The sequence below is a fragment of the Hirundo rustica genome, chromosome 4 (genome assembly GCF_015227805.2).
Source record: "Hirundo rustica isolate bHirRus1 chromosome 4, bHirRus1.pri.v3, whole genome shotgun sequence".
NCBI lineage: Eukaryota > Metazoa > Chordata > Aves > Passeriformes > Hirundinidae > Hirundo > Hirundo rustica.
In genome coordinates, this window is record NC_053453.1 from 35,581,496 (window position 1) to 35,609,467 (window position 27,972).

The 27,972-nt window shown below is 41.5% G+C and overlaps 2 protein-coding genes across 8 annotated transcripts in view; one reads left to right on the top strand and one right to left on the bottom strand.

The window, feature by feature from the left end:
* The first annotated feature begins 1,050 nt into the window (after window positions 1–1,050).
* MDM2 (MDM2 proto-oncogene) lies at window positions 1,051–18,903 on the top strand. Of its 3 annotated transcripts, none has more exons than XM_040060986.2 (11): window positions 1,051–1,103; window positions 1,666–1,738; window positions 4,172–4,246; window positions 4,626–4,759; window positions 4,919–4,968; window positions 6,160–6,227; window positions 6,378–6,471; window positions 9,044–9,204; window positions 10,185–10,340; window positions 11,702–11,779; window positions 13,313–18,903. In XM_040060986.2, exons 2-11 carry the CDS (start codon window positions 1,670–1,672, stop codon window positions 13,880–13,882), a joined length of 1,455 nt encoding a protein of 484 aa, XP_039916920.1. In that variant the 5' UTR covers window positions 1,051–1,103; window positions 1,666–1,669; the 3' UTR covers window positions 13,883–18,903. The 3 variants fall into 3 exon arrangements, with proteins under 3 accessions (XP_039916920.1, XP_039916919.1, XP_039916918.1); XM_040060985.2 differs by lacking the exon at window positions 1,051–1,103 and adding an exon at window positions 1,452–1,574; XM_040060984.2 differs by lacking the exon at window positions 1,051–1,103 and adding an exon at window positions 1,493–1,574 and having other exon boundaries at window positions 9,047–9,204.
* Window positions 18,904–20,105: 1,202 nt separating this feature from the next.
* Window positions 20,106–27,972, bottom strand: part of CPM (carboxypeptidase M) — a 28,303-nt gene continuing 20,436 nt past the window's right edge. For all 5 annotated transcript variants that reach the window (XM_040060987.2, XM_040060991.1, XM_040060990.1 and 2 more), the window contains 6 exons: window positions 25,657–25,829; window positions 24,018–24,202; window positions 23,597–23,767; window positions 22,624–22,776; window positions 21,463–21,611; window positions 20,106–20,798 (listed from right to left, as the gene is read on the bottom strand). In XM_040060987.2, coding sequence (XP_039916921.1) covers window positions 20,559–20,798; window positions 21,463–21,611; window positions 22,624–22,776; window positions 23,597–23,767; window positions 24,018–24,202; window positions 25,657–25,829 — 1,071 coding nt within the window. In that variant the 3' untranslated portion in view covers window positions 20,106–20,558. The remainder of the gene's footprint in view (window positions 20,799–21,462; window positions 21,612–22,623; window positions 22,777–23,596; window positions 23,768–24,017; window positions 24,203–25,656; window positions 25,830–27,972) is intronic.

Genomic DNA, 27,972 nt, shown 5'->3' on the forward strand with positions numbered 1-27,972 from the left:
TTGGAAGTAAATTGTGTTGTCTGCATGAAGACAAGATTGAGCATCAGTAGTAGAGCTGTTCAGTAACCATTTACTTCCATCCTCTCACATTTTTATGTAGATGGAGTTTTCTCCTAACAATGAAATTAGCTAGCTAAGGGTTTCAGGAATTGGGGTGCTGGGTGAAAAATCTGACTTTGCCTGCTGCAGGACATTCATGACTCCACTTGAAACAGGTTTCTGTTTGCCATGAAATCCCAGCACTAAAAGGAGGTGAGCAGGCTTCGCGAAACTCTGGCAGCTTCTCGTTTGTCCCTCACTAAACCTTGAGCTTTATGCTCTAGAGGTCATCTTGAAAATCCATCCTCACACAAATATCTAGATTTAAACCGTTGCTGGAATTTTTACAAGGTGCTGTGGTTCATGAGAAGCTGTATTTGGCCAACAGACAAGTCCAGGCAGTTATCCGCTGCTTGTTTGGACAAGTTAGTTGTCATGGAAAATTAGCATTACACTCCCTCTGCCCTAACTTATTTTTAAACACTGTCCGCAGCACTCGTGTTCTCTGACAAAGCTTTGCATTATTCAAAAATAATTTTGAAATGTTACCATGGGCAAAGAAAAAAACCCGAGAATTAGAAAAGACAGTCAGACTAAAAACTAACCAGGTCGAGTTGAAGCGTAGCAGCAGTACCCGTGAAAGTAACGTACTTCCAAACGCCCTACATTTAAAAGATACAGAAAATTATAGAATGGGAGATGACAAGAACATAGGACGACAACATCCAATTATCTTTGGATGCAGAGTTTTCTCCTACTCCCATCTCTTAAGCACCTCTGAAAAAGCCCCACCGAGAGTGCGTGAGCGGGCGCCGGACGGAAGCGGCAGCGGGCGGTGTCGCAGCGCGGCCGCGGCTGCCGGCGGAGCCTTTCCGCCGTTCCCTCAGGGCCGGGCCCACGGCGGCTCCGCCCGCGCGCCGCCACAGGGGGCGCTGCGGGCACCAACATGGCGGCGGGCGGCGCGGGCGGCGCGGCGGGGCCGCGGTAGAGGGGCCGGGCAGGGCCCCGGCGCTCCCGGCGCTCCGCCCGCCGCGGGCCGGGCAGCGGAGCGGGCGCGGCTGGCGGTGCGTGGGGATCGATCGCGGCTCGTTCGGGGGCCGGGGGTGGGGGTCGGCGCCGGAGGTCCCGCCGGTCGTTCGTGCGGCCCTCGGTGTTGGGGGAGGGGCTCCCGCTGGGGGGACGGGGCCAGGCCGCGCCGCGCCGCGCCGCGCCGGGCCGGGCTGGGCGGGGGGCGCGGGGACTCCGCTGTTCCTTCATGCTGTTCCTTCATGCTGTTCCTTCGCTCTCCACGCCGCCGGACCCCGCCGCGTTCGGCGGCCGCGGTGAGTCAGCGCCGGCCCGTCGCGCCCGCCCGCCCCCCGCGGTGACTCGGCGGCGGCGCTGCGGATCATGCTCAGGCATGTCGGGCTGGGCCGGTGCTGGTGCTAAGTCCTGACTTGCCTCCTCTTGGCAGCGCTATATAAGGCCCGGCCCGGCCCGACTCAGCCCAGACACCGCCGCCGGAGTCCAGCGTCTGGGCTGGACGAGGCACCGAGGTGAGTGGGCCCCGCCGGCGTGGCGGCTGCCGCCCGCCCGGGTTGTATCGCCGGGTGCCACGTTCTGAGCTTGTTCTTCCCTTAACTGCAGGCAAATGTGCAATACCAAGATGTCCTCCCTTTCGGATGCCTCCTCTGTCACCGCTTCGGAGCAAGAGGCGCTGGTCAGTAGCTCTCTTTTTTTTTTTTTGCGTGCTTTTTGCAAAGTTTTTAGCGGCTAGTTCAGAAGAATCGCTATCCTTAGGAAGTGATGGTTGGAGAAAAGCCAGGAAGTCTAGCCAGTGAAGTTGGTCTTTCTTTGGTTCTGTTGTAAGCGAATCTTAATCATAATTGAGAGTACAGGGTGATGGTGTAGGTCTAGACTGTTTCCTGGAGATGTCTGGTGTTTTTTACTTTCTTTTAATAAAAAGGATCCTATGATCCGATTTGATCGTGGTAAGTATTTCGGGTGGAAATTGTTAAAAGATAACTGAAGAGCTGTGGAAAATCTCCATCGTATAAAACATACTCGGTGAAATAATCTGAAGATTTTCGACTTTCTCCTGTATTGGAATTTGTAGGAAGGTTGTAAGAGTCTTCATTTGGGTTTATGGCTTTGCATTTCCAGGCTTTGCATGATGCAGTGACAGTTCTGCTGTTTTGTCCTTAGTTTTCCTGAGGATGGAAGCCCTTTACACCTGAAATGCGAGTTAAAAAGCTGCATATGTACAATGATGGTTCAACTAGATTTTCTTGTGTAGAAGTGTAAAACTTAAGTACGTGCAGTAGAACTTTAAAAAAGTGAAATTGCAGAGCAGCAGGCTGTTCAAAATTGATTTTTTTGGTTTGTGTCTTCCTTTTTTTTTACGTCATCATATTGTGATATTACTGTTTGCTGTCAGATCTGCAAGGCTGCAGAACTTCATGCTTGGAGGAGTCAGGAGGAGAGGGCTAGGGAGTTGTGGATTCAGAGTTCTGAAGCTGCCTTGCTACACTTAACTGTCAGAAGTACTTGAGTAAATGATTGTTTGCGTCTTAGGAAACTCTAATATATATGCTGCATGTTCTAAATAATTCAGTTCTTGGGAGGGAGTGAATGGACAGCTAATGTTGTCCTCAGGCTTAGTTATCCTTTTCAAGCGGATCTTTGGAATGGAATGTAGAGTAGTTCCCCTGCTCCACCCTTCCCTCAAACATTTATCCCTTGTCTCTATTTTATTCACACTTCCCTATTTTGTTTTGTTTTTACTTTCTGTGCTTATTTTTTACTTTTTATTTTATGTAGTATATCAGGATAGCTAAATATTACCCTGCTTTTAGAATGGATACGCTGTGGTTAAAGGAGTGACACTAGAATATGCTGTTCGGGGAGCATCAGTGGCTCCACAGGCTTTGCTGTTGTGGCAGCCCCTGCAGCTTGTTCTCATCTGCTGCACTGGTGCTGGCACGGCTGTGTGGGATGGTGCAGTTTGTATGTGTGGGGGAAGAGTTTTTTCTTGTTTAATTTTTCCTTCCTTTGCCTTAGAAATTGCTATAGACTGACTGCAGATTAGACTGCTGGCATGGTGTGTGGGTGGGAGGCCATTGCAGAGGCAGGAGTGGGTGAAGTATGATGGATGGGACAGGATGTGCTTGTCCCAGCTAAGAAGAGTCTTCAGGGGTAGAGCAGCCCAGCTGGCAAATGCAAAACCAAAACCCCAGAAACTGTCACAGAAAGAGACTAAGAAAGAGTTTTGCTTTATGGCTTGCACTCTGGACCTGACAGTCACAGAGGTCTGTTTCTGTCCTCCCTCCCCTTTGGGAGTCGTGCTAATGGTTAAGGGAGCAAAGCTGAATTCCTCAGGACCCAGCCCTGGACTTGGAACTAATAAAAAAATCCCGTAGCTCCAGTTAAGGAATTTGTGTTTACCAATGTGTTGAGGTTTAACCCCAGCTGCCAACTAAGGAGCACAGAGCACCTTGTTCCCTGCCCCTCAGCTCCCTCAGTGGTGGGAAGAGGGAATCAGAAAACAAGGCAAAACACGTGGGTTTAATAACTGAAGTAAAGTATAGGAGTAATAGTAAAGAAAAAGGAGAGTGGTTAAATCCAAGGAGGACAAGTGTTGCACAAAGCAGTTGCTCACCACCTGCTGATGGATGCCCAGCCCATCTCCAGGCATCAGTCAGCACTTCCTGGCTGTCTGCCCTGTTCATAACACTAGGACTGACTTTCTGCAGTACAGAATATCCCTTTGGCCAGTCCTCATGGCTTGTTGTGCAGCTCCTCAGTGGCAGAGCGTGGAAAAGTCCTTGATTCAGTGTAGCTACTTAGCAACAACAACATCAGTGTGTTGTCAACATTATTCTTCCTCCAAACCAAAAACACAGCGCTGTACCAGCTACTAGGAAGAAAATTAACTATCCCAGCTGAAACCAGGGGAAAGTCAAAGACTGGACTTAGAGCTGAGTGTATGGGAAGTTTAGTGTGATTTGATTCATATTATTTGCTTTTATGAAAATAGATTTTAATGCAGTTGTATGTTTGCATATCAGATCAAGACTGAAGGTGGAAGACAACCTGTATAAATAATGTTTTTTTCATTAATAATTAGTGCACACTGTTTTTCTTCTACACACAGGTTAAACCAAAGCCACTGTTGTTGAAATTGTTAAAGTTAGCTGGTGCTGAAAAGGACACTTTTACTATGAAGGAGGTGAGAGCTTTTAATCACTAAAGGTAGACTACAGTGGGTAATGGGTACAGATAGATGGATTGGGCTGGTTGAATGGAGGGGGGGGTAGTGTTGTTCATAGCTTGTCTAGAAATTGTGGTAAGACACTTTATGCTCCTGCTGACTTGTATACCCTGCTGGGTATTTAGCAAGTTTCTCAAAAATCTGAACAAAAGTTTCTGGTGGTCAGTAGAATAGCAGTGTTCTTTTGGTATGATAGATGAATATCCGTTGGCTCAAAGAGACTATTAGGCTGAGTTGGGAGAGCAAATTTCAATGTATTTAATATGCTTTGTCTTTTACACTTAAACTTGAAGCAACAACCTGGGTATTTAATGTCTGTATTTCATTTATTTCACAGGTAATATTCTATATTGGACAATATATTATGTCTAAGCAATTATATGATGAAAAACAGCAGCATATTGTACACTGTGCAAATGATCTCCTGGGGGATTTATTTGGAGTAACAAGCTTTTCAGTAAAAGAACACAGGTAAAATGGGATTCTTTTCTGAGAGTCTGGTTGGGAAATAATGAAGAACATAATGCATATGTCCCTTTTTTAACTCTTCGCATTTTCAGAGATGGTAAGCTCTCTTTTATGGTTACGTGTAGCTAACTTGTATCATCTCTTTCTTTATCCCTATTTAAGGAGACTATATTCAATGATTTCCAGAAATCTGATAGCAATCAGTCAACAAGGTAAGCTAGTTTAGGAGGGTGATTTGTTTGGGAAACAGCAGTAGGGAAAATATAATTTACATAAGGTATCTTGCAGGGAGTGATCAGTTAACAGTGAGCTCTTCATTATTAGCCATTTGGCTTTGCTCACTATAGTCCAGAGCAATCACAAATAGTGTATCAAAGCAAACACTTGTTTCTTCAGGAGAAGAAAAAAATTCTGGACAGAACATTTGAGTAATTTTATTGGACTAGAACCAGAAAAAAACAACTGAACAAAAAAGGCTCCTAAATTACAAACTTAAGTAATTTGCTTGTATTTGTTACTGAGAAAGCCCTCAACAATAAAGTTTTCATATTAAAACTTTCAATAAAGTTTTAATATGAAAAATTAGCTTCCTGAACTTATACCCAGTAATGAAATCAGGGGCAAAGAAAAGGCTCTCCTTTTTTTAATTATTTTTAAAGTTCTGTTTTAATTTTCACAACTGAATGTGAAGTATGTTTAGAACTGGTCCTTCTTAGCTATACTCACCCTTGTTTTAAATGGGCTGTATAGTTTTAAAAAGTAGCTTTGTGGTGATGCTGTGGATAGCTACTCCTTGAATGGAGAATTGTTACACACATTCCTGCAGTATAAAAATGCTCAATATAGCTGTAATTTTTGCCTAATACAGGGTAAGTTAAACAATGGAAGCCATTTTGTAAATTGGCCTCTAAATCTTTGTGAAGACACCCTTTGTTTCTAATTTTTCCTAAACGCAAATGTTCAGCTGCTGAAGTTGGGAAACTTGCTCTCTTCATCATCCCCATTGTTAAGCTGGCAAACTTAAATTTATCTTTCAATTCCTTTTTCATGAAAGACTATTAATTCAGGATCTGTCTGTTAGTAAGCATTATAGCATCAGCAACAGCTATTTTTTCTTCTATTGTATGTCTTTTTAATTCAAGGTTCCCATAAGATGATAAGTAATAAAAAGCACATTGGAGAGGAGCAAGTAGTACATTTTGTGCTTTCAGTTGACATTTCTTTTTCCTCCCCGCATTTCCACTTCAGTAGTGTTACAGAGAAGGTGCTGCATGCACCTGAAAAACAAAGGAGCAGTATGTTTCTTTCCATTGTTGCAAAATGTCTGGATTTTGACTTTTTGAGCCTGAAGTTGACTTTTTCTGCTGTATTGTATTATGGGTTTTATTTTGTTTTGGTTTCAGACTCTACCCTTGGTGACACACCTGAGGATGATGCCACATCTCAGCCTGGAGAAGAAAATGTTATTAAGGTGCTATTTTTATTTTATTTGAATAAATTTTCTGAGCTGTACATTTTTATTCAGTTTTGTATGATAGTGTCACTGGTTCAATGTAATAAATTGATTCTAGCACTTTACCTCATACTTATGCACAGGCTTACTCAGTATTTCCATTATCAGGAGTCTATGCAAGAGTTAGAAGAGAAGCAGACTTCATCAAATGTGACTTCCCGACCAACTACATCTTCTAGGAGGAGGACACACAGTGAATCTGGTACCTGCAGATTTGTGATGCAGAGCTTTCAGTAGCATGGCCACTTAGGGGAAAAAGCTACATTCTCTTGCCTGGCTGACTTGAAAGATGCTGACAAATACTATTCATGTTTCTCTGCTTATCTAAAACAAAATGTTCAGTCTGAAAGAAAAACACAATTCCTTGCATTGTTCTGGTGTCATGTTACAGTTTGGATCTCTAGAATTGTTAGTAAGATGATGGAGTAACTTGTTCCACAGCTCTGTTAAACTTTTTCACATCAGCAAGACTTTATCAGTTGTGTTATCATCATGATGAGAACACTTTTTTTTTGTAGTCAACTGATACCATCAAATTCATTTTGGTTCCCTCTGTAGACAGTCACAAAATTTGGCATTTTGTTTCTTCACTAAAGCCAAGTTTTCGTTGGATTTCAACTGGTGGGAGGCATCGAAGGTGTGGTAGTAACACAGGATGATTTTGGATATATTCAGGTCCCTCACCCTTCATTAAGCACTTAATGCTTAATGTTAAAACATCTGGTGATCTAAGCATCATATTTGCCTCTCCTTTGTCTTTATTGTGGTTATTCAATAATCACTGGCAAGTACATTTTCAAAACACAGAATGTTTCTCCTGATAAGTAGCAATTGCAATCTGGTCAGCATAAACCTGAGTCATTTTCTCAATGGAGGCGTTCTCTACAGTTCTACTTAAACATTGTTCTGTGGAATTTCTTACATTAGTTTGTTCCATCACTTACTGCCTTGCCTCGTGCCTTGGTGGTTGTAATTACCTGGGCAGTGATAATTCTGTCACTGTGTAGAGCTTCCTTTTCTTCACTTGCTCAGGAACGTTTTTCAATTCCTCGGCTTTCAAGTGGTATTTTTTGTGTCCCTCATAGGCCACTGTTACGTTAAGTCAGTCCCAAACCAGTGCTGCGTTGCTGAGCGGTTTGCACTAAATTAAAAGAACATTTTAATGTTGTAACTAAAACTGATGAAAGGATGGAAAGTCTCAGTTAAACATCACAACCTGTAATATTTAGGCATGGCACAGAGCACATAAGGTCCTGTGTTGTGCTTACGTATTGTAGGTTTGATTATTAACTCTTGTCTTTGCATCCATTTATTAGTTTGTTACAACCTTAAGAGTTCTTTCAATATAGTGTTTTTATATACACTTTTTTTCTAATTTATAGGAAATCTTCCCTTTAAACCACTATTCTTGTTAAATTGGGATGGTAGCGGCTCCTTTGGAGCCACTTAAATAGTGTATAGAGACCTTGTGGTGATACAGTATCAGTACGGCATGGAGCCATGACAACTAAATGAGGACAACGATGGACAGGAGCAACCCTTGGGCCTGGGGGCACCAAGTTTTGTGGGGCTCTCAGGGCGGAAAAAAGAAAAGAGAGGGGCTGAGCCAAGAAGCGCCAAGGGAAAGTAAGAGAAGTCTCAAAGTATGTACAAGTGTTTTGTTCTCCTTTTTTTTTTTTTTTTTTTTTTTGTACAATGAAAGATTCAAGACTTGAAGACTTGTGCATTGTCACATTGTGATTTTTGCAAGGCCAGGGAGAAGCTGGGCAAGAGGGTGGGTGCAAAAGGCACCTGTGGGGGGCAGCAGGCTCCTACTAAGACCTGTTGAACCAAAAGTTGTTGGCATCTTGGGAGGTTTTCACTCTGCTGCACTGACATTCTGAATTTACAACACATTTTTTATATAAAATTGGTTTTTAACCGAACACTCTAGAAGTCAGGGGAGCTGAATTTTGACTGACTTACCTCTAAAATGCTGTGCCCTTAGTCCTTGCGCTGCTGTAGGTGATTGTTCCAAAACACAGTGTATTCACAAAGCATTGTCTTTTTGCCTTCAAAACTGGCATGCTTAGTAAGCAGAGCTTAAGGCAATGCTTTCAGAGTTCAGCTTTTGCGTAGTATGTCTTGAAGATTTTCATGTTAGGGTGCGATGAAAGTTCTAATAGTTTGTTACAAAAATCTGGTTGAGTAAATACAATTACATATAGTGCAGCTGTTCACTGATAAATATGTTGAGGTGTCTGAAACTTGAACCTGAACTTACCTTGCTTAGCACAAGGTGTTCTATATGCATGTGACCTGGGAGCTAATTGCTCTCTCTCCCTACAAATTCTGGGATGGACTCAGAAACCCTCTGTAAGTGCCTTTCTGTCTATTGCTTGTAAAGCGAGTGAGGACAAGCAAGATTCTAATTGTATTTCCTGAAATTAGGAAGGGTTTTAACGTATCATGTGTGGAATAAAAATTCTTTCAAATTTGCAGTTGTTTTCCATGTGGAAACTGCCATTCATAAGCTGTACTGATGGGACAAGTGGGGAAAGCCAGCCCCTGAAATACTGGTTTCAGAAATGTTTCACACTATAAGTGGGTATAAGTGTTATTGTGTCTTTTTAAATAAGTCTTAGTGCCTTCTTGTCCCATAAAAAAATACTGAATTATTTTGCTTTATTAGATTTCTTTATAGTAAATTATATTTTAAACTTCTGTTTAGAATATTCAAAACTGCACATTGTATAGATATTTTTGAGTAATAAAAAATTCTTGACTATGCCCAGAAGAAAATTCTTCAGATGATCTGCACAGTGACAGAAGAAAGCGACACAAGTCAGACAGCATTTCGTTGACGTTTGATGAAAGTCTCTCATGGTGTGTAGTCAGTGGTCTGTGCCGTGAAAGAAGCAACAGCAGTGATTCAACAGATTCTCTTTCCATTCCTGTAAGTCAAAATAGAAATGTAAAATATTTTTGTGGTACAAAGTTTGCAGATGCCGCGAGTGCAGACATGCATCTGAAAACACAGTGTTCTTAATTAAAAGCAGCAGTGCCTTCAGTAGTGTCTGAGGAAAGAAAAGAGGTTGAGAGAAAAGTAGGTGTGTGGGTGGAATGGGGTTTTTCATAGATCTGCCAGCAAAGCTGATGTGAAATTTTAAATATTAATGTTGAATATTCTTTAAAAATCAGGATCCTCACTGCTTGTCACAGTATCGAAAAAATGTCAGATGTATTTTGTGTTTTAAAATAAGTATTCCTTAGGATGCTAAGAGACAAAAAGAGCCATAGACATTCCAAAATTTAGATGGCAGTTCTGGTACAGCTTTGGTAACTGTACCCAGTGGAATGGATACTGATGTTGCATTGCATTCATTTGCCATTTGGAAGTTTTGTATTGTTTTTAGCAAACACCAAGGCAAATTATTTGTGGTTAGATTAAGTTATGAAGAGCTGAACTAACAGTATTCCTAGTCACATACCGTGTTCTAAGTTGACAGAACTAATACTGTATCTTCGGTCTTCCTGTTTTGTAATTGTTAAGACATGGTCTCAGATTAAACAAAGTTTATGTGAACAGAGAATTTAATGACATGCAACTAGAAGAAATCATCTTCTTGCATCTGTTCTTTCACTTTCTGGAGGACTTTCTGAAATAATAACTGCAGCCTTTCAGCTGCCTACTGGCTGGGTGCAGTTTCTTATTACAGAGCCAACAAAAAGGTTCCAGACTTAGCTTTATTTTTACCCACCTATAATTCATTTATTTCATAAAAATTACTGTGTCTCACAGCAGCTGGTCCTTTTTCTTCCACAGTAATTATACTGAGTAGTACAGTTTTATCCTGAGAGTTGTTTTAACAGTAATGTTATGTGTATGGGCTGGTGAGTTTGAATGTGTGCTTTTTTAATTTTGTTTTTTTTCAGGATCTTGACGCTAGTTCATTAAGCGAAAACTCTGATTGGTTTGACCACAGTTCTGTATCAGACCAGTTCAGTGTCGAATTTGAAGTTGAGTCTATTTATTCAGAAGATTATAGCCATAATGAAGAAGGGCAGGAGCTCACAGATGAAGATGATGAGGTACTACCTGCTTTCCTTGTTTGACCCTGGGGGAGGGGATGAGAAGGAAAAGGAATTTCAGCATGAAAATTTTCTGTAAGTTTCCAAGGAGAACTCTGCAGATATATTTTTGAACCGCAGGTGCTGGTGTCACAATCTGCACCCAGTTGTTCATTAAATCCAATTACGTTCCAGTGCAGTTGGGTCACCCTTGTACGGCCCACCAGGCAGTGACTGAAACGGTGCTGAGGCTTTCTGCAGACTCTGAAATGGGCTATATAGGAACGTCTGGGTGCTTAACTTCTCTCACCGCCTGTTGGAGTTTGTGGCAGCATGTGTACTTCAGTCTTTCTGCATTTTTAATTCTAGGATTATGTGTTGAGCTTTGACAACACTTAATACCAAAGGGAACTTTTCTGAGTAACTCTTTCCAAAGGGATATGACCAAGTTTTTTGCCTTTGTGAGTGTTAATGTTTCATAGACATGCTGAACCAAAGTTTTAGAAATCTTTGTTAGTATGCAAGAAGACAGAAAGATTGGTTACCACAATTTTCAAGAGATTTCTGGACTGTTGGGAATGAAGTGAGACTGTATATGGGGTTTTCTTTCTGAGTTAGTTTTCTGTTGCTTTAGAGAGGTTAATTAGCTCATGGCAAGATTGGGTAGGTACCAGAGGCAGAATTCACCAGGGACGTACGTGAGAGGCTGAATGGGGTTGACTGTACTGACATACACCAAGCTGTAGTGTCGTGCAGAGCTGCACCCTGAGAGAGGATGGTATTTTGGAGGAAGATAAGATGGAAGTGTGCCCTTGCTCCAGACAGTAGTTTTGGGAATTGCAGAATGGCTGGTGTTTGAAGGGGCCTCTGGAGGTTGTCTCACCCACCTGCCCTGGCTCAGACAGAGCCGATTGCCCGGGTCCATGTGCAGATGTCTTGAATATCTCCATGGAGATGTTCATAGATGGAGACTTCATAGACGCTCAGGGCAACCCGTGCCAGTGCTCCTCCATCCTCACAGTAAAAGGTGTCTCCTGATATTCAGAGGGAGCTTCCTGTGTTTAATTTGTGCTGGTTGCCTCTTGTGCTGCCACTGGACATCGCTGAAAAGAGCGTGGCTCTGTGTTCCTGATGCCATCCTTACAGGTATTCACCCACATTGATCAGGCAGCCCCTGCCCTGAGTCTGCTCCAGGCTCAACAGTGCCGGCTCTTTCAGCCTTTCCTCACGTGAGAGTTCCTCTAATCCATTAATAATCTTAATAGCCCATCCCTGGAGACTCTCCACTAGCTTGCTATCTGAAAATCTTATCAGGTTAAAAATATTTTTGATTTTTAATTAAATGGCAAAACCTAGTTATATATTTTTAAAATTCAAACCAGGTTTATCAGCTGACCATTTACCAGGACGAAGATAGTGATGCTGATTCATTTGATGAAGATCCAGAGATATCTCTAGCTGTGAGTAAAAACTTTTCTGGCAAAGCATCTTAAGTTGGATAAACTGACATAGAATAGATCAAGAAGTATAGATGAATTCTATTGCTACCAGTGGGTTTTTTTTTAAAGAATTAAATTGACTTTTTCTTCCATGAGTGAAGGTTCCAATACAGTATGTTAATTACTGAACATGTGATTATTAAGGAATCCTGGGAGTGTTTTTTAAATAATAAATATGCCTCCTAATCCATTAAAAAAACACAATCTCATGCTAATCTACCATTTCATTGACTTGATGGAAGGAAATTATTTGGAGCCTAAATCTGACTTCCTGCACAGAATGGAAAAAAATTGAAATCTTAGTACATTTAAAAAACTCTTCCTGTAAGTCAGAATGCCTAGTTTTATTGCCAGCTTGAATGAAGGTACCTGTAACACACAGATGTGAAGGCAAGCCTTTTTTGAGAACAGTACTGTAAAAGTAGAAGAGGCGTTTACTACATTCTGAGAGACCGTTCTTGAAGAGTGGGAAGAAATTTAGAGTCTTGATGCAAAGTCTGGAGATGTTTGTGAAAAAACTTAGCACTTTAATTCTAGTGTGTACAATCTCTTTATTTATATTTTCTTTTCACAGTTGACAGTTGAATTAAAGCTGTTTTGTGAAACTGCTCCAGTCCCTTGATAGTCTGTAGGACTCAGAGGCTTTGTGTGTTAAAGATAGGGCTGGCCACCTTCTGAGCACATAGCAGTTCTTATGTGTGGGAAAAGCGACCTGTACATTATTTTTAGCATTTAAAATTAGTCTGATAAGTTTTTGATGTTATTGATGTTATTCAGGACTCATGTAAGTAAATTTTGGGTTGGTTTTTTTTTTGTTTTGATTTCCCCTACAGCTTACATTATTTCTAAGAAGGGTTTCTATCCTTAAAAACAAAATATATATTTTAACGAAATAGTGGTTTATTTTCATTGTAGTACATGGAGTAACCTCTGAGAGGCTGATGCACCACTTTTTTTTTTATTATTTTCTCTTATATTTTGTTTTCCTTTCCCGCCTTCTTCCCGTCTCGTTTTGTACTGGCCGATGCGTTGTCTCCTGCGGCTGTGTCGGAGCGCCCTCCCCCGGCCGTGTTGTGCACCAACAGCTCGGCGAACCGCGGGGGAAGGGTTCCTCAGTCTTGAATAGCTCCCGTTGCAGAAGTCCATAGTAGAAAAGAAGGGAAATTATGACCTTTTTAATAAGCTTTTCATGAGGGCCCCTGGAAAAATTTGTGGTCTGGTTTCTGCAGTTTTGCGTAAGAAATAATAATTTGTTCTATTCACAAACATACTGCAAAACAAAGGAAAGCCAGAGTCGTTTTAAAATAAGAACCACTTTAGTCTAGAACTGTAACATGGGGCCAAAACTACTGAATGGAATTTTAGAATTGTAAACAAGTTGGTAGTTCCACATAATAATTATTTTGGCAGTAATAAGTTGTTTATAATTTCTGAATACTTCAGTTATAAGTGTTCCAAGTCGCTTAAGCTTTTCCAACCTTTGATTCACTAAAGGATTATTGGAAGTGTCCCGAATGTAACGAAATGAATCCTCCGCTTCCACGACATTGCCACAGATGCTGGGCCCTTCGTGAGGATTGGCTCCCGGATGAAAAGAGTGAGAAATTGGAAAAGAGCGAATTAGAAGCGTCCTTTCCTGCAGATTCTGGGGAAGGTTTTGATGTTCCTGACTGCAAGAAAACAAAAATGACTGAAGATAAAGAACCAGCTGTGGATGAGAATGAGGATAAAGCAGTACAGCTTCCCGAGTCCCAGGAAAGTGAAGGTTATTCCCAGCCATCAACATCAAGCAGCATGTTCTGTAGCAGTCAGGAGGACTTTAAGGAACCCGAGAAGAGAGAAACGCAAGACAAAGAGGAAAGCATGGAGTGCAGTCTGCCTGTTACCAGCGTAGAGCCATGTGTCATATGTCAGAGCAGACCTAAAAATGGCTGCATAGTACACGGCAAAACGGGACACCTCATGTCATGTTTTACGTGTGCAAAAAAGCTCAAGAAGAGGAACAAACCCTGCCCAGTGTGCAGGCAGCCCATACAAATGATTGTACTAACTTACTTTAGTTAGACACATGTTGACTGGAAAGCTGCAAAAGAAACTTCATAAACTGGTTAAGAGAGTAAGAAATTATTTTTGTATGCTTCTTGGAAAATTAATATTTTGTGTCTCTTGATGTTCTGTTTGAAAAATAATTTCTGACATAAATGCACTGGAGTTATTAAGAGGTTTGCCTAATACTCATAAGTCAACTTGGAGATTTTAAATCCCTAACAGTAGAAGTAACCAGGTCGTCTAAACCACCTGCCTCTCCAAGTGTTTAATGTTCCATGCAAGTTAGTGGCATTTGTTTTATTTAATTAAATGCACGCATTTAAACCCCAAATTCAATGACTGTTGCAGAAGAGACATATTGAAATGTTTATTTCTGGAAGTTCCTAATTTAAGAAAATAGCTGATTATCTGGTTTCCAGTTTTTGTTTTCTGGTGAAGATTTAAGCCTCAATCAGACCCCTGTGAATAAGTCAATAAAATGAATAAGTAGAATCTTTTCTTAAATTCCTCCAAGTAACCAAATTCTGTGGGAGAACTTACCAGGAAGTAAGGAAAGAAGTGGCATAAAATAATACTTTGGAAACAGAGAAGGGTATTGTGTGTCTTATTTTTATAGCGTGCATTGTAAACTTAAGGCCTCTGTGTCCCCTGAGAAGTCATTGATCCAAGCTCACTCATACAGTTCTCTCTCAAACATCATGAGAAACTGACATTTGTGGGTTTGGAGGTCTGCACTGATTATGATGATTATTATTATCAATTTAGCAGCATGAAACAAGTCTTGGGCAGACAACATAAATGAAGGATATACTATGAACCATCATATTAGGCACTATTAGGGGACAGTTGTTTTCTTTTTCTGCACTTGTTTTTGACTTAGAATACATTCAGTTGCATTGTTACATCCACTGTAATAAAAATAGGAAAAAAATCGACCTTCATCTGCAAAAACAATTAAGCTGTGCAGTTCCAGTTCACATTCTTTAAGTGCAGTAGTCTTTCCAACTCACTGTTCTTATCTGTATCACAAGAATTCTGAAAATCTTTTGCAAGGTGTTTGGCCAGCTCAGAGTTGGTCTTGTTGGACCTGTCCTCTTCTGCTTTTAGCTCTTGCCTGCTCACTGTACTTTGTCAAAGACTTGGTGAAGCTTAGAGTTCTGTGCCCAGGGAGTCTGCTGCCTGCCTCCGTTCTGGAGGTCTTCAGGCGAGGTAGTGCGAGTGTGGGAACCAGGATGCGGTAAAGAACACTCAGCTGCTTTTCACATGGAGTTTCTGTACCCAGTGAGTGATAACTTATTCCTTTGGAAAACTGTGCTACAAGAGGACTTGTATATTTTTAGCACCTTTTATTTTTACAGGTAGTTGCTGATTGTCTGCCCAATAGGGAACGGCAGATAAACAGGGGAGTGCCAAGAGTGGAGATGTAGTCCAAGTGCAGGAATTGTGCTCTCTTGCCATCTTACAGGCCAAGGCTCAACAGCTTCCCTAACACCAGCAGTATAAAATTGCTGTGTGCTGGCACAGAGACTTCTATTGCCCTCCTTAACTCCAGGGCTGACTGGAAGTACCCAGGAAAGAACATAAAGACAGAGAGGAGAGACTTAGTATTCTGTGGTTGTGACTTGGTTGAAAAGTAGTAACGTCATAGGTAAGGACTGAATTATTTGGATAATTCACATTTTGTTCATACATTTGAGCTATTTCTTTAAAAATACCACTAAAAGATACTGGTCTACCTGAAGTTCTAACGTAGTTCATTTTAACTAAATAAAACATAAAGCCCAGTTGTATACATTGAAATTCTTACTTGCAAGTTTCTTGCCTCCTGCAATTTGTAAAGGGACAGCAGGTCGCTGGAAGTTCTTGGAAGTCTTTTCTTCAGCAGAAACCTTTCATGGGTTTTACAGGATTTGATAATCCTTCAGCCTGAGATAGGAGAAGGCCTTTGGGCAGAGAGTTAATTTTTTCATGTAGGGATACTAATAGAGGGCTAAAATTAATGTTTTTTATTTAATTTTTGATTTGATAAACTTAAGTGCAGTGAGGCTTGCAGAGGCTCTTCATTGCACCTGCAGGTGAGAGGGAACTGTAGCTGTGTATATGCAGAAGCATCAATAACATGGGGACCGTACCTAAAAAGTTTCATCTTACGAAGCTTTGTCCATTGCATTGTCTCCCGTCTTCCCCTCAGTGTGATGCTCACTGCCCTGGGTCTGTTACTGCAGTGCTGGGGGAGCAGCTGTCCATACCTAGTTCCTCTTGGGACAAATTGTACCATCCACTCTTGGCATTCTTTTCCAGTCACATGCCTTCTGTTGCAGAGAATAGCCCAGGAAATACCTTCCACATGCTACAATGGCGAGGAAAGGGGGAATTTCAATTTCTGCATCTGCAAATCATTGCGTCAAGTATTTTGGTTTGAGTTACATTTTATGGCTTAATATTATTTTTAATGACTTGTAATACAACTTTAATTTGTTTGGTGTGGGTGCAAAGCCTTCTGAAAGGAAGTGATGGGTGTTGATGCCTGTTCTGTTGGGGACACTGGTAGGCGAGTGCAAGTGCAGGCCTGGTGCCCAGGGGCTGTGTCACAGTGATTCCCATGGTGACATCCATGGTGACTGCCGGCTGTGGCCCGGAGCCTTTGGCTCTGCCTCCACCCTGTCTCCCAGCCTGGCTGTGCTCTGTGTGTGGGCACGAGCAGTGAGCACCTTGCTTGTTCTGGCCCTTAAACACATTTCTGGCCTTGGGTAGTGGCACAAAAGTGAGCAAAGTTTTGGTACAAAAGTTGTTCCTCCTCGGTGAGGTGTTTGAGATCCTTATTTAATGTCACACACATTTTAATCTTTAATTTATTGCTGTTTGTAAATATCTTTGTGCTCACAGTTGATGTGTTGAGCTCTAATTTATTTAATTAGTCTACTGGTACATGTGTAGTTATATAAAAATGCTTATTTAGTAAATCACAGGCACAAGAAGATATTTTAAGAAATGTAGCATTAAAATACAGATAAATACTTATGTTATATTCAGATTAAGAAGGGCAGAGGAAGATTTATGTCTATGTTTCCTTTTCCCTTCCCTTAAAGCGACTTCTGCATTGAACCTGAACAAGATTTATTAAATAGAGAAGGTGCTGGTGCAACATGAGCATAGTGAAAATATTTTGGTGGTGTTTTGCTTTCCTTTGGACTGCTTTTGCATCCCTCCGTACAGGAAGGAGCTGACTGACTGCTTCCGGGTGCTGGTAACATTGGGGGTGATGGTCCAGGAGATGCAGGATAGAGATGAGAGGCTTTAAGGTTAACTTGGAAGGTGCTAATCGCTTTTGCCTTCGGATGTGTGACCAAGAAGGTTGCAGGGGAGACTAGATGCCCACAGGATGTGACTGTGTGCGATTTTCAGTAATTTTCTTAGTCTCTTCCTTCTTGCACATCAGGTAGACAATAGTTATGTACAAATGGTGCAAGAACTTCCATTTATTCTTTTTTAGAAAGTACAATAAACCTACTTCTTGTTTAAATACAAGTCTTTAACTGTTTACCTACGTGTTAGTATTGACATTATATTAGTATTGAAATTCACCCCACACTGGCAGGATCCTGGGCTGAGCCATCCTGTTCCTCTTCCCTTAGCAGATGATTTAGAAGGGGTAAAAGTGCTTCAAAATGCCCACTGCTGAAAAGCTTACATTTCATCTGAGAGTATGGTACGATTTTCATCAGTGAGTTCTGTTTGCTGTACGTTTATTCAAATGTCACTGTCTCTGAAGTGTCTGTGGGTATGAAGAGGCTTGTAGGACTTCTGGCAGATTTTTTTCTCTTTTGTGACTAATGCAAGGAAGAGGAAATTCACCGTTCTTAACAGAAAGTGTCAACAAGAATAATTGTTTCAAAAAATTGTATGTTACAAAAGAGAGATTAGAAAACTATTAGAAGCCTAATGAAACTGAGTAAACCGAATAAATAGGATAAAAGCAGGGGTGAAGATTTTTTTTTCTTCCCCATCTTAATCTAAGGCTACTGTTGTGTTAGGGTGTAACATTAGGTAGAGTTTATAATTTTTGAGCAGGTTATTTATTCAGCATATTGACTTGCCACATACATGGTGGGGCCGGAGTTATTAGCCCTTATCCCAGGAAGCTATGGCATTTTGTTGTGCAACATCTGGCCTAAAAAGGGGGCATTTGCTGTTGTGGGACTTCCCTGTGGGAAGGAGCATGGGACACGTTCATGGGACTTGTGGACATGCAGTGTTGTCGTGGAGAGTCTGTAGGGCAGCCTTGGTCCTTCCTGCAGCACAACAGAGCCTTGCTGGAGCAGCAGCCTTCTCCTCTCCAGGGGATTACCTGCCCTGCCCTGCTTTCCAGCTCCTCCATACCAGAGTCCAAGGCATAGTTTGTTCTTTGAAGGTTGCACAAGCAAAGCACAAAACCCAGATTGATGTTTTAACAGTTGCACTTGCTGAACATGAAAAATTGTTGCTAAAGTGTGGGGGGGTAAGTTAGGGGGTTTTTTTAGCACTGATGCGCTAAAAGCTTCAAGTGAATGCTTCTTTAGTGTATCTACAGCTATATTATACTTGTGAAATTTGTCAGTGATACTTAAAAAGGTGGTTCCCCGTTTGAGTAGATGTTTTAGCTTAACAGCCTGCTTTTAAAGGACAGTTCTTGATCTTGAGGATGATCATTACTTAACACCTGAAATACCAATAGCTTTTCTAAAGCCAGAATTTTTGTTGTCTGACCACACATAGCTGGGATGACTGTTGAATAGAGTAGTTCATAGTGAATTTAAATAACTGCAACACGCCTTCAAGAGCTTGACCTGGTGCATTACTGTCCAGCTAGTCAGTGCACGTATGACCAGTCAGTAACCATTAAATGCAAGTATCCACTCCAATTGCACACAGTATAGACCCATTTATAAGAAGTTTCACATGTGTTGCATTTATCTTTCAGTTTTCCCTTTTCTGATGAAAATTGAGTACAGTGTTCCATTTAAAAGCTTTAAATAAAGGTTTGTTTATATACTCCATGGTGCTCTTTTTCTTCACGTCAATTACTTGATTGTTATAAGTCTTGGTATTTTGTTTTCACACAGATTCTTACTTTTGTGAGCCAGCACAGAGGCTCTTTCTGCCCCCCCTCAGCTGCTGGAATGCTGACTTTGTCAGATTTCTTTGGTTTGGGAGATTTTAACTCAAGGAATCTCTCATTCTTCCTGCTACAAGTGGCACGATCATTACTTCTCTGTGGTAAACAACCCACAGCAGATCAGAGGATGAGAAAAGGTAGAAAATGAAAATGGATAGGAGGAAGACATTCAAAAACCAGTCTCCTGCACACAGGGCTCTCATTGCTATCAGCATTGCTGTTTCAAGTTCTGGAATGGGTTCACATACTGAATGTAGCCGTCTGGCAGACAAGTGCCCAAGTTCCACAGTCCAGCTGGTAGGGCTTGGTGTGATAGGGAGCAGTGCCTCAGGAAAGATTTTAAAAGGCATTAAAGGATTAACTGCATTCCTGCATTTTTTATTTACTGTATACAGGAAAAGATTGATGTTTCCAAAGATAATCTTTGCTGGTTCACTTTTGAAATTGCTTAAGAAAATTACTGGCAGATAAAGCTTTAGAATAAACACAGGAGATGGTACCAACTGTCTTTTCTTGATAAATATTCTCTTTATTGGGCAGCTTCAAAGGGCCCTGAAAATGGCCAGGCAAAAGCAATCTGCTAATCCTGCCTGCAGTACAATCCAGCCAGGGAACACTGAAACCACTCTCTGTAACTGGAGCTGGCTTGTGCCTTACTGAGTGTGCCTGCCAGCTCCTGGCATGGGTGTTAAAACAGTCCCACAGTGGAGCAGCAGGGCTGTGAAGCTGTCAGAACAGTATAAAGCCATAGCTAAAACTATTCAAAGAATTCTGAATTGTATGTGGTTCTGTGCCACAAAAAATTCAGTTAAAAATGGACAAGGTATAAAGCCGTCAGTGACTCCACATTGTTTTCAGCAGCTCTGCTGTAAGGAGAATACTGTTTTCAGAGCCACAAATCCCTCCTTTTTCCCTGCTGGTGCAGATTATTGTCCAGCTTCCACAGCATGGCCCTTTGGCAGATACATTTAATTTTCATCTTGTCTTACAACATTGGTTGGTGTTACTGGTCTTTACCTCATTTGAGCCCTGAGCACTCTCATCTGTCCAGGTAAGAAAAGAGCATGTATAAAAATGGCATTCTTCATTTATAGCAGTAGCTTCATTATGAGAAATTAGTATTGAGCTAATGACTTACAGTTGTGTGGGCATCTGAGCTGTTAGCTCAGTCAGGAACCTGAGCTTGCATGAAACACTGCAGTACAGTCCTCAATGTTTTTGAATTTGGGAAAAGTCTTCAAATGTATTTGTACTTTTTGCATCAAAATTCTGTGGTTATCTCCATTGGCTGTACAAAATTCTTCAGAGTAAAATACTTACATAGAAAAATATGACAGTCTGTTACAATTAAAAATATGTCTACTATAACCAAAGTAAAACATTCAATTGTCAAGCCAGTACTTTACAAAATACAGTAAACATGACTTTGAATCTGAGAATTTGGGTTTATAAAAACATACATTCTTTTGCATATACAATTCCTTCTCTGAAAAGCCACTTTTGTGCAGGAAGATTTTGCCTTTGCCATTCCTGACTTTATTTGAAAATTACAAGCGTAACTGTCATTAAAACCAAGACGTGTACAGTTGGTTTTACTGCAGCTGAAGCCCGCGTGAGCTCTTGGTAGAGGGGAGTTTTGGGACATGAAGCAACCCTTGATCTGATCTTATCTGAGACCTCTGGGAAAGAGAAGTCCTGTTTCAAAGCACTGAAATTTCCAGTGTTGTCAGGTATTTCCACTGTCTTCAGCATCGATTTAAATCCTGGTACAGTTGCCTAGGAGCAAACACAAAAATGTTCTTCCTTGGTTTGAAACATTGAGCTCAACTGTGAAACAATCATTGCTTACACTTGAAATGTACAGGGAAAAATGTTCTAAAAATACATTTGAGAACATGGAATGGGAAAAGAGTCAAGTTTTTATGTTTTAGCAAATAAGACTCTTGCGGTACAATAGTCGAATCCTGCAGTGATGCTTAAGCATAAGCCTTTGGCAGCAGGCAGAGCCTACAGGGCATGGATGTTCTTTGGACTTCCACAGAGAAACTATTTTGACACAAGGAAATGACAGTCACCGATGGTGGTGTCAGGCCGGTGCTGCCTGGTCCCAGGCTCCACCCCTCACCCTGCAAGAGCTCTGGGGTTTGTTTCAAACACCTCAAGCTCCTGCTGCTGTGCTCCAGACACTCATCCCAACTGGCTCCACCATCAAGGTCCAAGGAATGTTTATCTCTGGACATTGAGGACTGTATAAAAAAAATTTCCTTTCTGCTGACTACTATTTAAATACATAGTTTTTTAAAAGTCTGCTAAAGAGTCTTTACATCTCCTATCTATGGCTTGGACAGTTCAGCTCACCCACCTCTAAGACTTCAAGTCTCACTGTGCTCTGGAACTCAATGCAATTAGAAACAATACTTCAGTAAGGCTGCATACTCACATTGATCACATACGTCCCAGGCAAAAGGAGAAGAAAGTACTCCCCTTGTTCATTTGTTCTGTAGGGGCAAACATGTGGCCTTCCTTTCACTTCCACGATGGCATCGGGAATAGGATTCCCATTCTTATCAGTAACTTGGCCTTTGACACCTGTGAAAAAGAGAGAGGAGGGAGAGCTGCAGCTGCAGCTGCAGCCTCCCCTGAGAAAGGCAGACTGTTCTGTTGCTGGATATGCTCAAAGGCTATTTCACCATGTTTCAGCACATCTAATATTATCACTAGTCACTTGGGCCTTGCTCAAGGGAATTAAACCAGAAAATCCTTGGCTGTTGTTGTTAATAGTTTACCCTCATGTTAAGTTAGAAAGCAGTATTGTAATACCCTCTTTTAAATCTTATTTGCTGAAGGCATCATACGCACTTACTGTATGTCCTTTATTGAAGAGCTTCAACCCTCAGTACAGGCTTGGCAGTTTTTGCACACAAACACACACCCCCCTCCCCTTCTTTTTTTGTGATTTAAAATAAGTCAGCATATTTTCTAGTACTTTCCAAAAGCAGAATACCAACAACGCTTATGAAATAGTTTCCCTTAATTCCCACACACCATCTTCAAGGCAGCAGAGGCATTTAGCAGAGATAAAATAGCAGTCAGATATTTAGGGCAACAAAAGGCAAGATAAGCAACAGGTTTGTGCAAACCCTTCAACTTTACTAAGCAGCAGTTCTCTTCCAAATGTGAAGTCAGATCACTCCTAGAGAAGCCTTTCAAATTTACAAAACCCAAGCAGCAAAGACCCATGACGCCTGTGCTGGGGCACACAGACACTTGGAGACCTCTGAAATAAATGATTGTCCCAAGGCTACTCAGGAAAAAGAGGGAAGGGGGGAGTGCATGGTCAGACAGCCCCCAGGGCCTGCCCCTTGCTCCTGCCCCAGTACACTTTAAGCCCCTTGCACACCTGCAGTAGCACCCCACCTCACCTGACACACTTGTAAGTTCTCCTGTCTTACCCACCCCTGGCTTTGTAGCACTTCCTGTTCAGAAGCTCCCAAGTTAACACCAGATCTCTCCCCTGTGAGCTGTGACACTGACCCAGGCTGCTGAGGAGTTCTCTCTAAGCTGGCCTCAGTTTTCACTCTGCCCCCATTCACATACCCACCTAGGTGTACTTGTTTGATATATTCGATCAGAGCAACCTTGTTGTCTCTCCAGAACTTTTCCAGCTGGTCTGCTGGAGGATATTTACAGCATGACAGCTCCAATGTAATTTCAAAACACTGTCCCCAGACATAGTTGTAATCTTGCATTCCACCTTAAAAGTGAAATAAAAGGGTTTTCAGCTGCAAAGAAATACTAAGGTCAAACTAAAAGACAAACAGGAGAGTTAAAATGTTAGTACTGGCATCATACCTGTAGGAAAAGTAAATCAGATAAATTATTCCTCAATGCCACACTTGTATTTACTGCCTCCTGTGAAAAACCAACTTAATTATTTACTCCAGTTACTCATAGAGTGTTGTTTTCAAAAGCATACTTCATTTTGGAAATGATGATGATTGTTGCTGAGAAAGGGTGGGTCTTGGACTTAAATTCATTTAAGCTTTTCCAACTGAAAAGGGACAAATAGGATGGCATAGGATTTGCCACTGCCAAAGCCATTCCAAGACCCCTTTAAGTCTTGGAATTCAAACAATGAAAGCAACATATACAGTGCACAAGCTCCACAGTCTATTTGGCTGCACATAAACAATAATAAAAACATTTATTTAATTAATAAAAATTTAAAAATGGACAACATATGAATAGAAGATTAGTTTTCTTTCTGAAAGGAGATCTTGATACCCAGCAGTATGTGCACATGTGTGTAATGTATACAGGTACTGCAGGCCTTAAGCAAGGGCACAGAAGCAGGTAAACAGCAGTGACTGCCTCATTCACTTGTGCAGTTGCTGGCTGGAAAAGTCAGAAAACAGCCAGGTCCTGCTCACAGAATCTGCACGAACGAGTTGACTTGCTCCCCTCATCAGCCCTCTACTCTGACTAAAATCACTGCCCTTTTACCATCAGAGATGGCAGGAGAAAGTGAGAACCGCTTACCAGAAGCAGCTGAATGACATCAACGACATTCTTACCTTCCAGCTGGTACCAAGAGTACCCGTTGGTAATGCCTCCTGGGAAGGTTTGCCTGTTGTCACACCCCGTCCCTTTGTACATGCTGGCATGGTTGGAAGAATAGGTTTTTGCCAGGTGAATAAAGACATCATCATCTGGAGATCTGCTATAGCCTTTCAAAGAGCCAGTAACTGCAGAGTGAAGACAGCCATTGTGCAACTCTTGTTACTGGTAAGACACACAGTGTTGGCTTACATGCAGGATTAACATCTCCCAAATGGCCAAATTAGGCAGTGAATTTTGATGGGGTTTATCAAATTCTGCCCATCCCAGCTCAAAAGCTACAAGAACTTTACAGGAATCCTTATAAATTTTGCTTCGGTATAGCCAACGTTCCTAAACCCAGCCAGGTGTGTAGAACAGAGTTTGTCACCAGCTTACCTGGGTTACCGTTATCAAAGGTGTAACTGGCAACCAGGGCACCCCCATGCAAGTTTGCTGAAAGAACAAACGTTTCATTTTTTATCCAGTCCATTACTGCTTGAGTCTCTGGCTGAATGTTGGCGCTGTTATTTTCAAAGGCATCAGGAAAATTTCTGTTCAGATCTGCTCCATTCCTGTTGTACCTTAAAAAGAGAGAAGACATTCTCATTACAGTTTTGCCTGTGGGTACTTCCACTTCACTTAGCCTCCCAGTACTTCAGATCTGTGGTGTGCTAACATATTCAGGGAACGGGCAAGATGACTTTTTTATTTCTCAAGTATTACTGATGGACTTCAGTTTGCTTTCTGGCAGCACTGGAATTTTCATAGGCCACAATAAAACAATTCTAAGTGGAAACAGAGAATACTTAACATGCACATAGAATGTACACCTTCACATAAGTGAATCAGAAAAACCAGACCCAGATCAGAAGGACTTTGTCCTCCTCTTGTATGTGTTTTTCCAGCTTGTGTAGAAGAGCAAGGTAACTACTGAATAGCTGTATCCCTTGGGCTGTTGTCACTCTCAACAGACAGAAAAAATTTGAGTCAAACACAGGATGCATTTTCTTCCCTCGAATCTTAATGCCCAGCCTGTTTAAACGCCCTCTTGCTTTTTCACTCAGATAGGTCAGTACAGTAATAAAGAGGGTGTTCACTGTTGACCATGTTATTTTTTGAACTCAGTCTATTAAACTCTATTTAACAGTGAGGGGATAAAAAATGCACCCTCCATACAAGTCCCATCTATTTGCTGAGGAATACATTTTTCCTTAATAAAAAGGATGTCCTATACTGGTCACCTAAAGAACCAAACTACCTAAACTTTCTTTTCATTTGTTTCTGATGTTGCCAAGGCAAGTGATCCAAGAGAACTTCTAGCTCATGAGTTTGCTTTTTCTGCAAATTCCAAATTTGTCCTTTGGGCGTTTCTTCCCGTTCTCTCATTTCTCTGTCTCCTAGCTTGTTAAGCTTTTCATCTCCTTTTTGGTCTCTGCAATAGTCACATTAAAGAATGCAGAAGTAGCACAGGATGCAATGCCAAGTTATATTTTCTTCTGTGTAGGTTTTTCTCTCTACCATCGCTATTAGCACAGAATCTATTATAGCCTGTTCTGCTTGTGTAACTCCTCCTTCCTACTAAATCCACATTCAACATGATTTTTAAACATATTGCTAAAGTCCATTCAACAAGCTTAGATACACCTCTTCTCATTAAGAAGGGTTACACAATTCTCCAATTGAAATAGATCCCTGTGGGTGGAATTTTCCTTCTTTTGTAGCATTCGTAAGGTATTGCAAAATAGGGAACTGTGCTTGTATTCACAATCTGGGTCTCCCGCCTAAGAGGTGAGGTCATTATACCGTTCTGACCAACTTTTTCTGGACACATGACATATAAACAGCAGTCTGACTCAGTCTTCCAGAAACTCAATGCCATAACAATGTGTCTTCAGAAGAGCACAGGCAAAAATTAGTCCTAGCACATCCAGCAGACTCTGCTCTCCACCAAGTATGATTCAGTCTTCTGGCTATCTGCAATTATTACTCCCCACCCATTCCTTTTACCTCTCCCACCCTCCTAAGCCACCCTTACCTTCCTCGTGTGTAATAACAATCAGGCACTTTTGTAGCTTCAAATCCATCGGGATTCATCGTTGGCATGATATGAACCCGGGTATTATTGAGTAACCGGGTAATAACTGGGTCACGTCCGTAGCTGGTCACCAGGAAATCTATCAAATGGAGCAGAATTTCTCTCCCAACAGTCTGTGTAAAGAAGCACAGGTTTTAATTTAAGTCTGTTACGGAAGAAGAAGAAGAAAATAAATAAAGATCCACCACCTTGAACTTCCAAGTTTTTCTTACGGATTACACAGACATACAAGGCATATGAGAGCACACTGATCAACGCTACTTTCTTTTATGCTCTCCCTTAAATATATTTAATGCAATTGAATAGATTAAAGGAATTACTGGAGGGTTTCAAACCCAGAGCAACCAGACCTTTTTGTATAATGGGAAAAAGACCATGTCAGATGCACTGCTTAAATCTTGCATGGATAAGGAACAGCTACAACAAAAACTAAAGCTGCCTGATAATCATCACGTGAGCTTGGGAACACCCCAGTGCATTTTCTCAGTCTCATGGCAGGGTCCCAGCTCTGCGCTGGTGCCCGAGTGACCCTGCACAGGAGTGCCAGCGCTGTGTGGCACCACTTGGCAGTGGTGCTTCAGAAGGAAGGGAGGACAAGTCTGCTACATTTTCCAGGATGTCACAGAGCAGGAATTTTTCTTGTTGATCCTCTTTTATGGGAAGTCAGTATTAACAAGATCAAAGAGGCCGCATAGGTACTTCTGTTACATTGCTTTATTTTAATGTAATGAACATCTGCATTGGGGAAACCAAATAAATCCTTAGAAAAAGACATGGAAAGACATTTGGATACAGACTTTAGATCAAGAAGAAGCAGTGGCAGAGAAAAAGCTAAACACATATTTTTGTTCCTATAAGTTAGTGATAGTCATGAAAGCTGACACCTCCCTTTAGTTTATCAGATTTTAGGCAAAATAGTGTCAAGTACCAGATCCAGAGTTAAGGATAATCTTGTTCTACCCCAGAAACCACGGCTAGAGTTCATTGAACTATACTTTCCAGGGGCACTTTCCACAGCACTGTGACCCATGCCTCAAGGGTGCTTTAGGGTTCCTAAACCCTGTCTGGAAAGGGAACAAATCAAGACTTGCAAGTAGATGAGTTCTAGAGATAACTTATCTCTATTTTATCTCCAAGAACAAAGCCTGGTATATCACAACAGGATCTAAACCAGCACCTAAGTGTGTGAAAACAGGCTGCTCTGCAAGGTTGATAAATATACTCTGTGAAATTTAAGAAGGGATGCAACAGAACCTGTCCTGTACAGGCAGCTCTTGAAGAGGGTGATAGATATCTTGGGAAGGATATAAGGGTGGGAGAGGGAAAGGGAGAGGGAGTCAGCCAAATCATGGGCCTGGGCATGAGAGATGAAGTTACGAGACTCAGAATCAGCAAGAATAGTTCTACCACAGCTGAACTACAGACAAGACTGGACTGCTGCCTGGAGAAACTGGGAAAGTGCTCTTCTCCTACTGTACTTCTCTTCAGTACCTGACCAAAAGAAATGCCAGAAAGAAAGGGTAGAGAAGCAGGAGCAGAAAGGGGGAAAAAGAAAAGTAATGAAAGAATGTGGTAGAAAAGAGAAATGTTTATAAAGAATGAAAGTTGACCAGATTTTCACAGATGACATACTTTGAACTTAAAAGTTAATCCCAGGTTTACTTACACGTACAGTATTTTACAAACCATTTTATAGGATTCCTGGTGTAGCTGTTGTTGTACTCAGGACATCAGGCGATTCAGATTATCCTAAGAGTGTTGACACTTGGGTGATTGCACAGCGAGGGAAGAATATACTTAGTACCACTGTTTTGGTGTGGCAACATGGGGGTTGTTTGTTGTGGTCCAGACCACCCTGCATTGCTTGGGAAAGCACATCTGGAAGTATCTGAGGGAAAGTTTTTGTTTCTGGGAAAGTTCAAGTTTTGATCAAGCCCTTGGAAATGATCTGCTGTTCAGTCAAGTTTTACCCTGTTACTACAGAGGTCAGGTGTGTCTGTGGATAAGAGTTACGAGTCATTTAGTTTTATTTTAGAGCCTCAGCTAAAAGATCTAGGCACACTGAAGGTAGGTTGCTGACTGTAAAGCTGAGGACAGACACTATTACCTGCCTTGGGTTTAACATGAAGGTAGAGAGAAGAGCAGAGGACATGAACATTTACTTTTGATTGCAGTATCCCAAGGGACATGCCAAAGTAGATCATGCTACTGCATTTCACACAGAGGGAGACAGAAAAACAAAGGAAATCCCTTTCT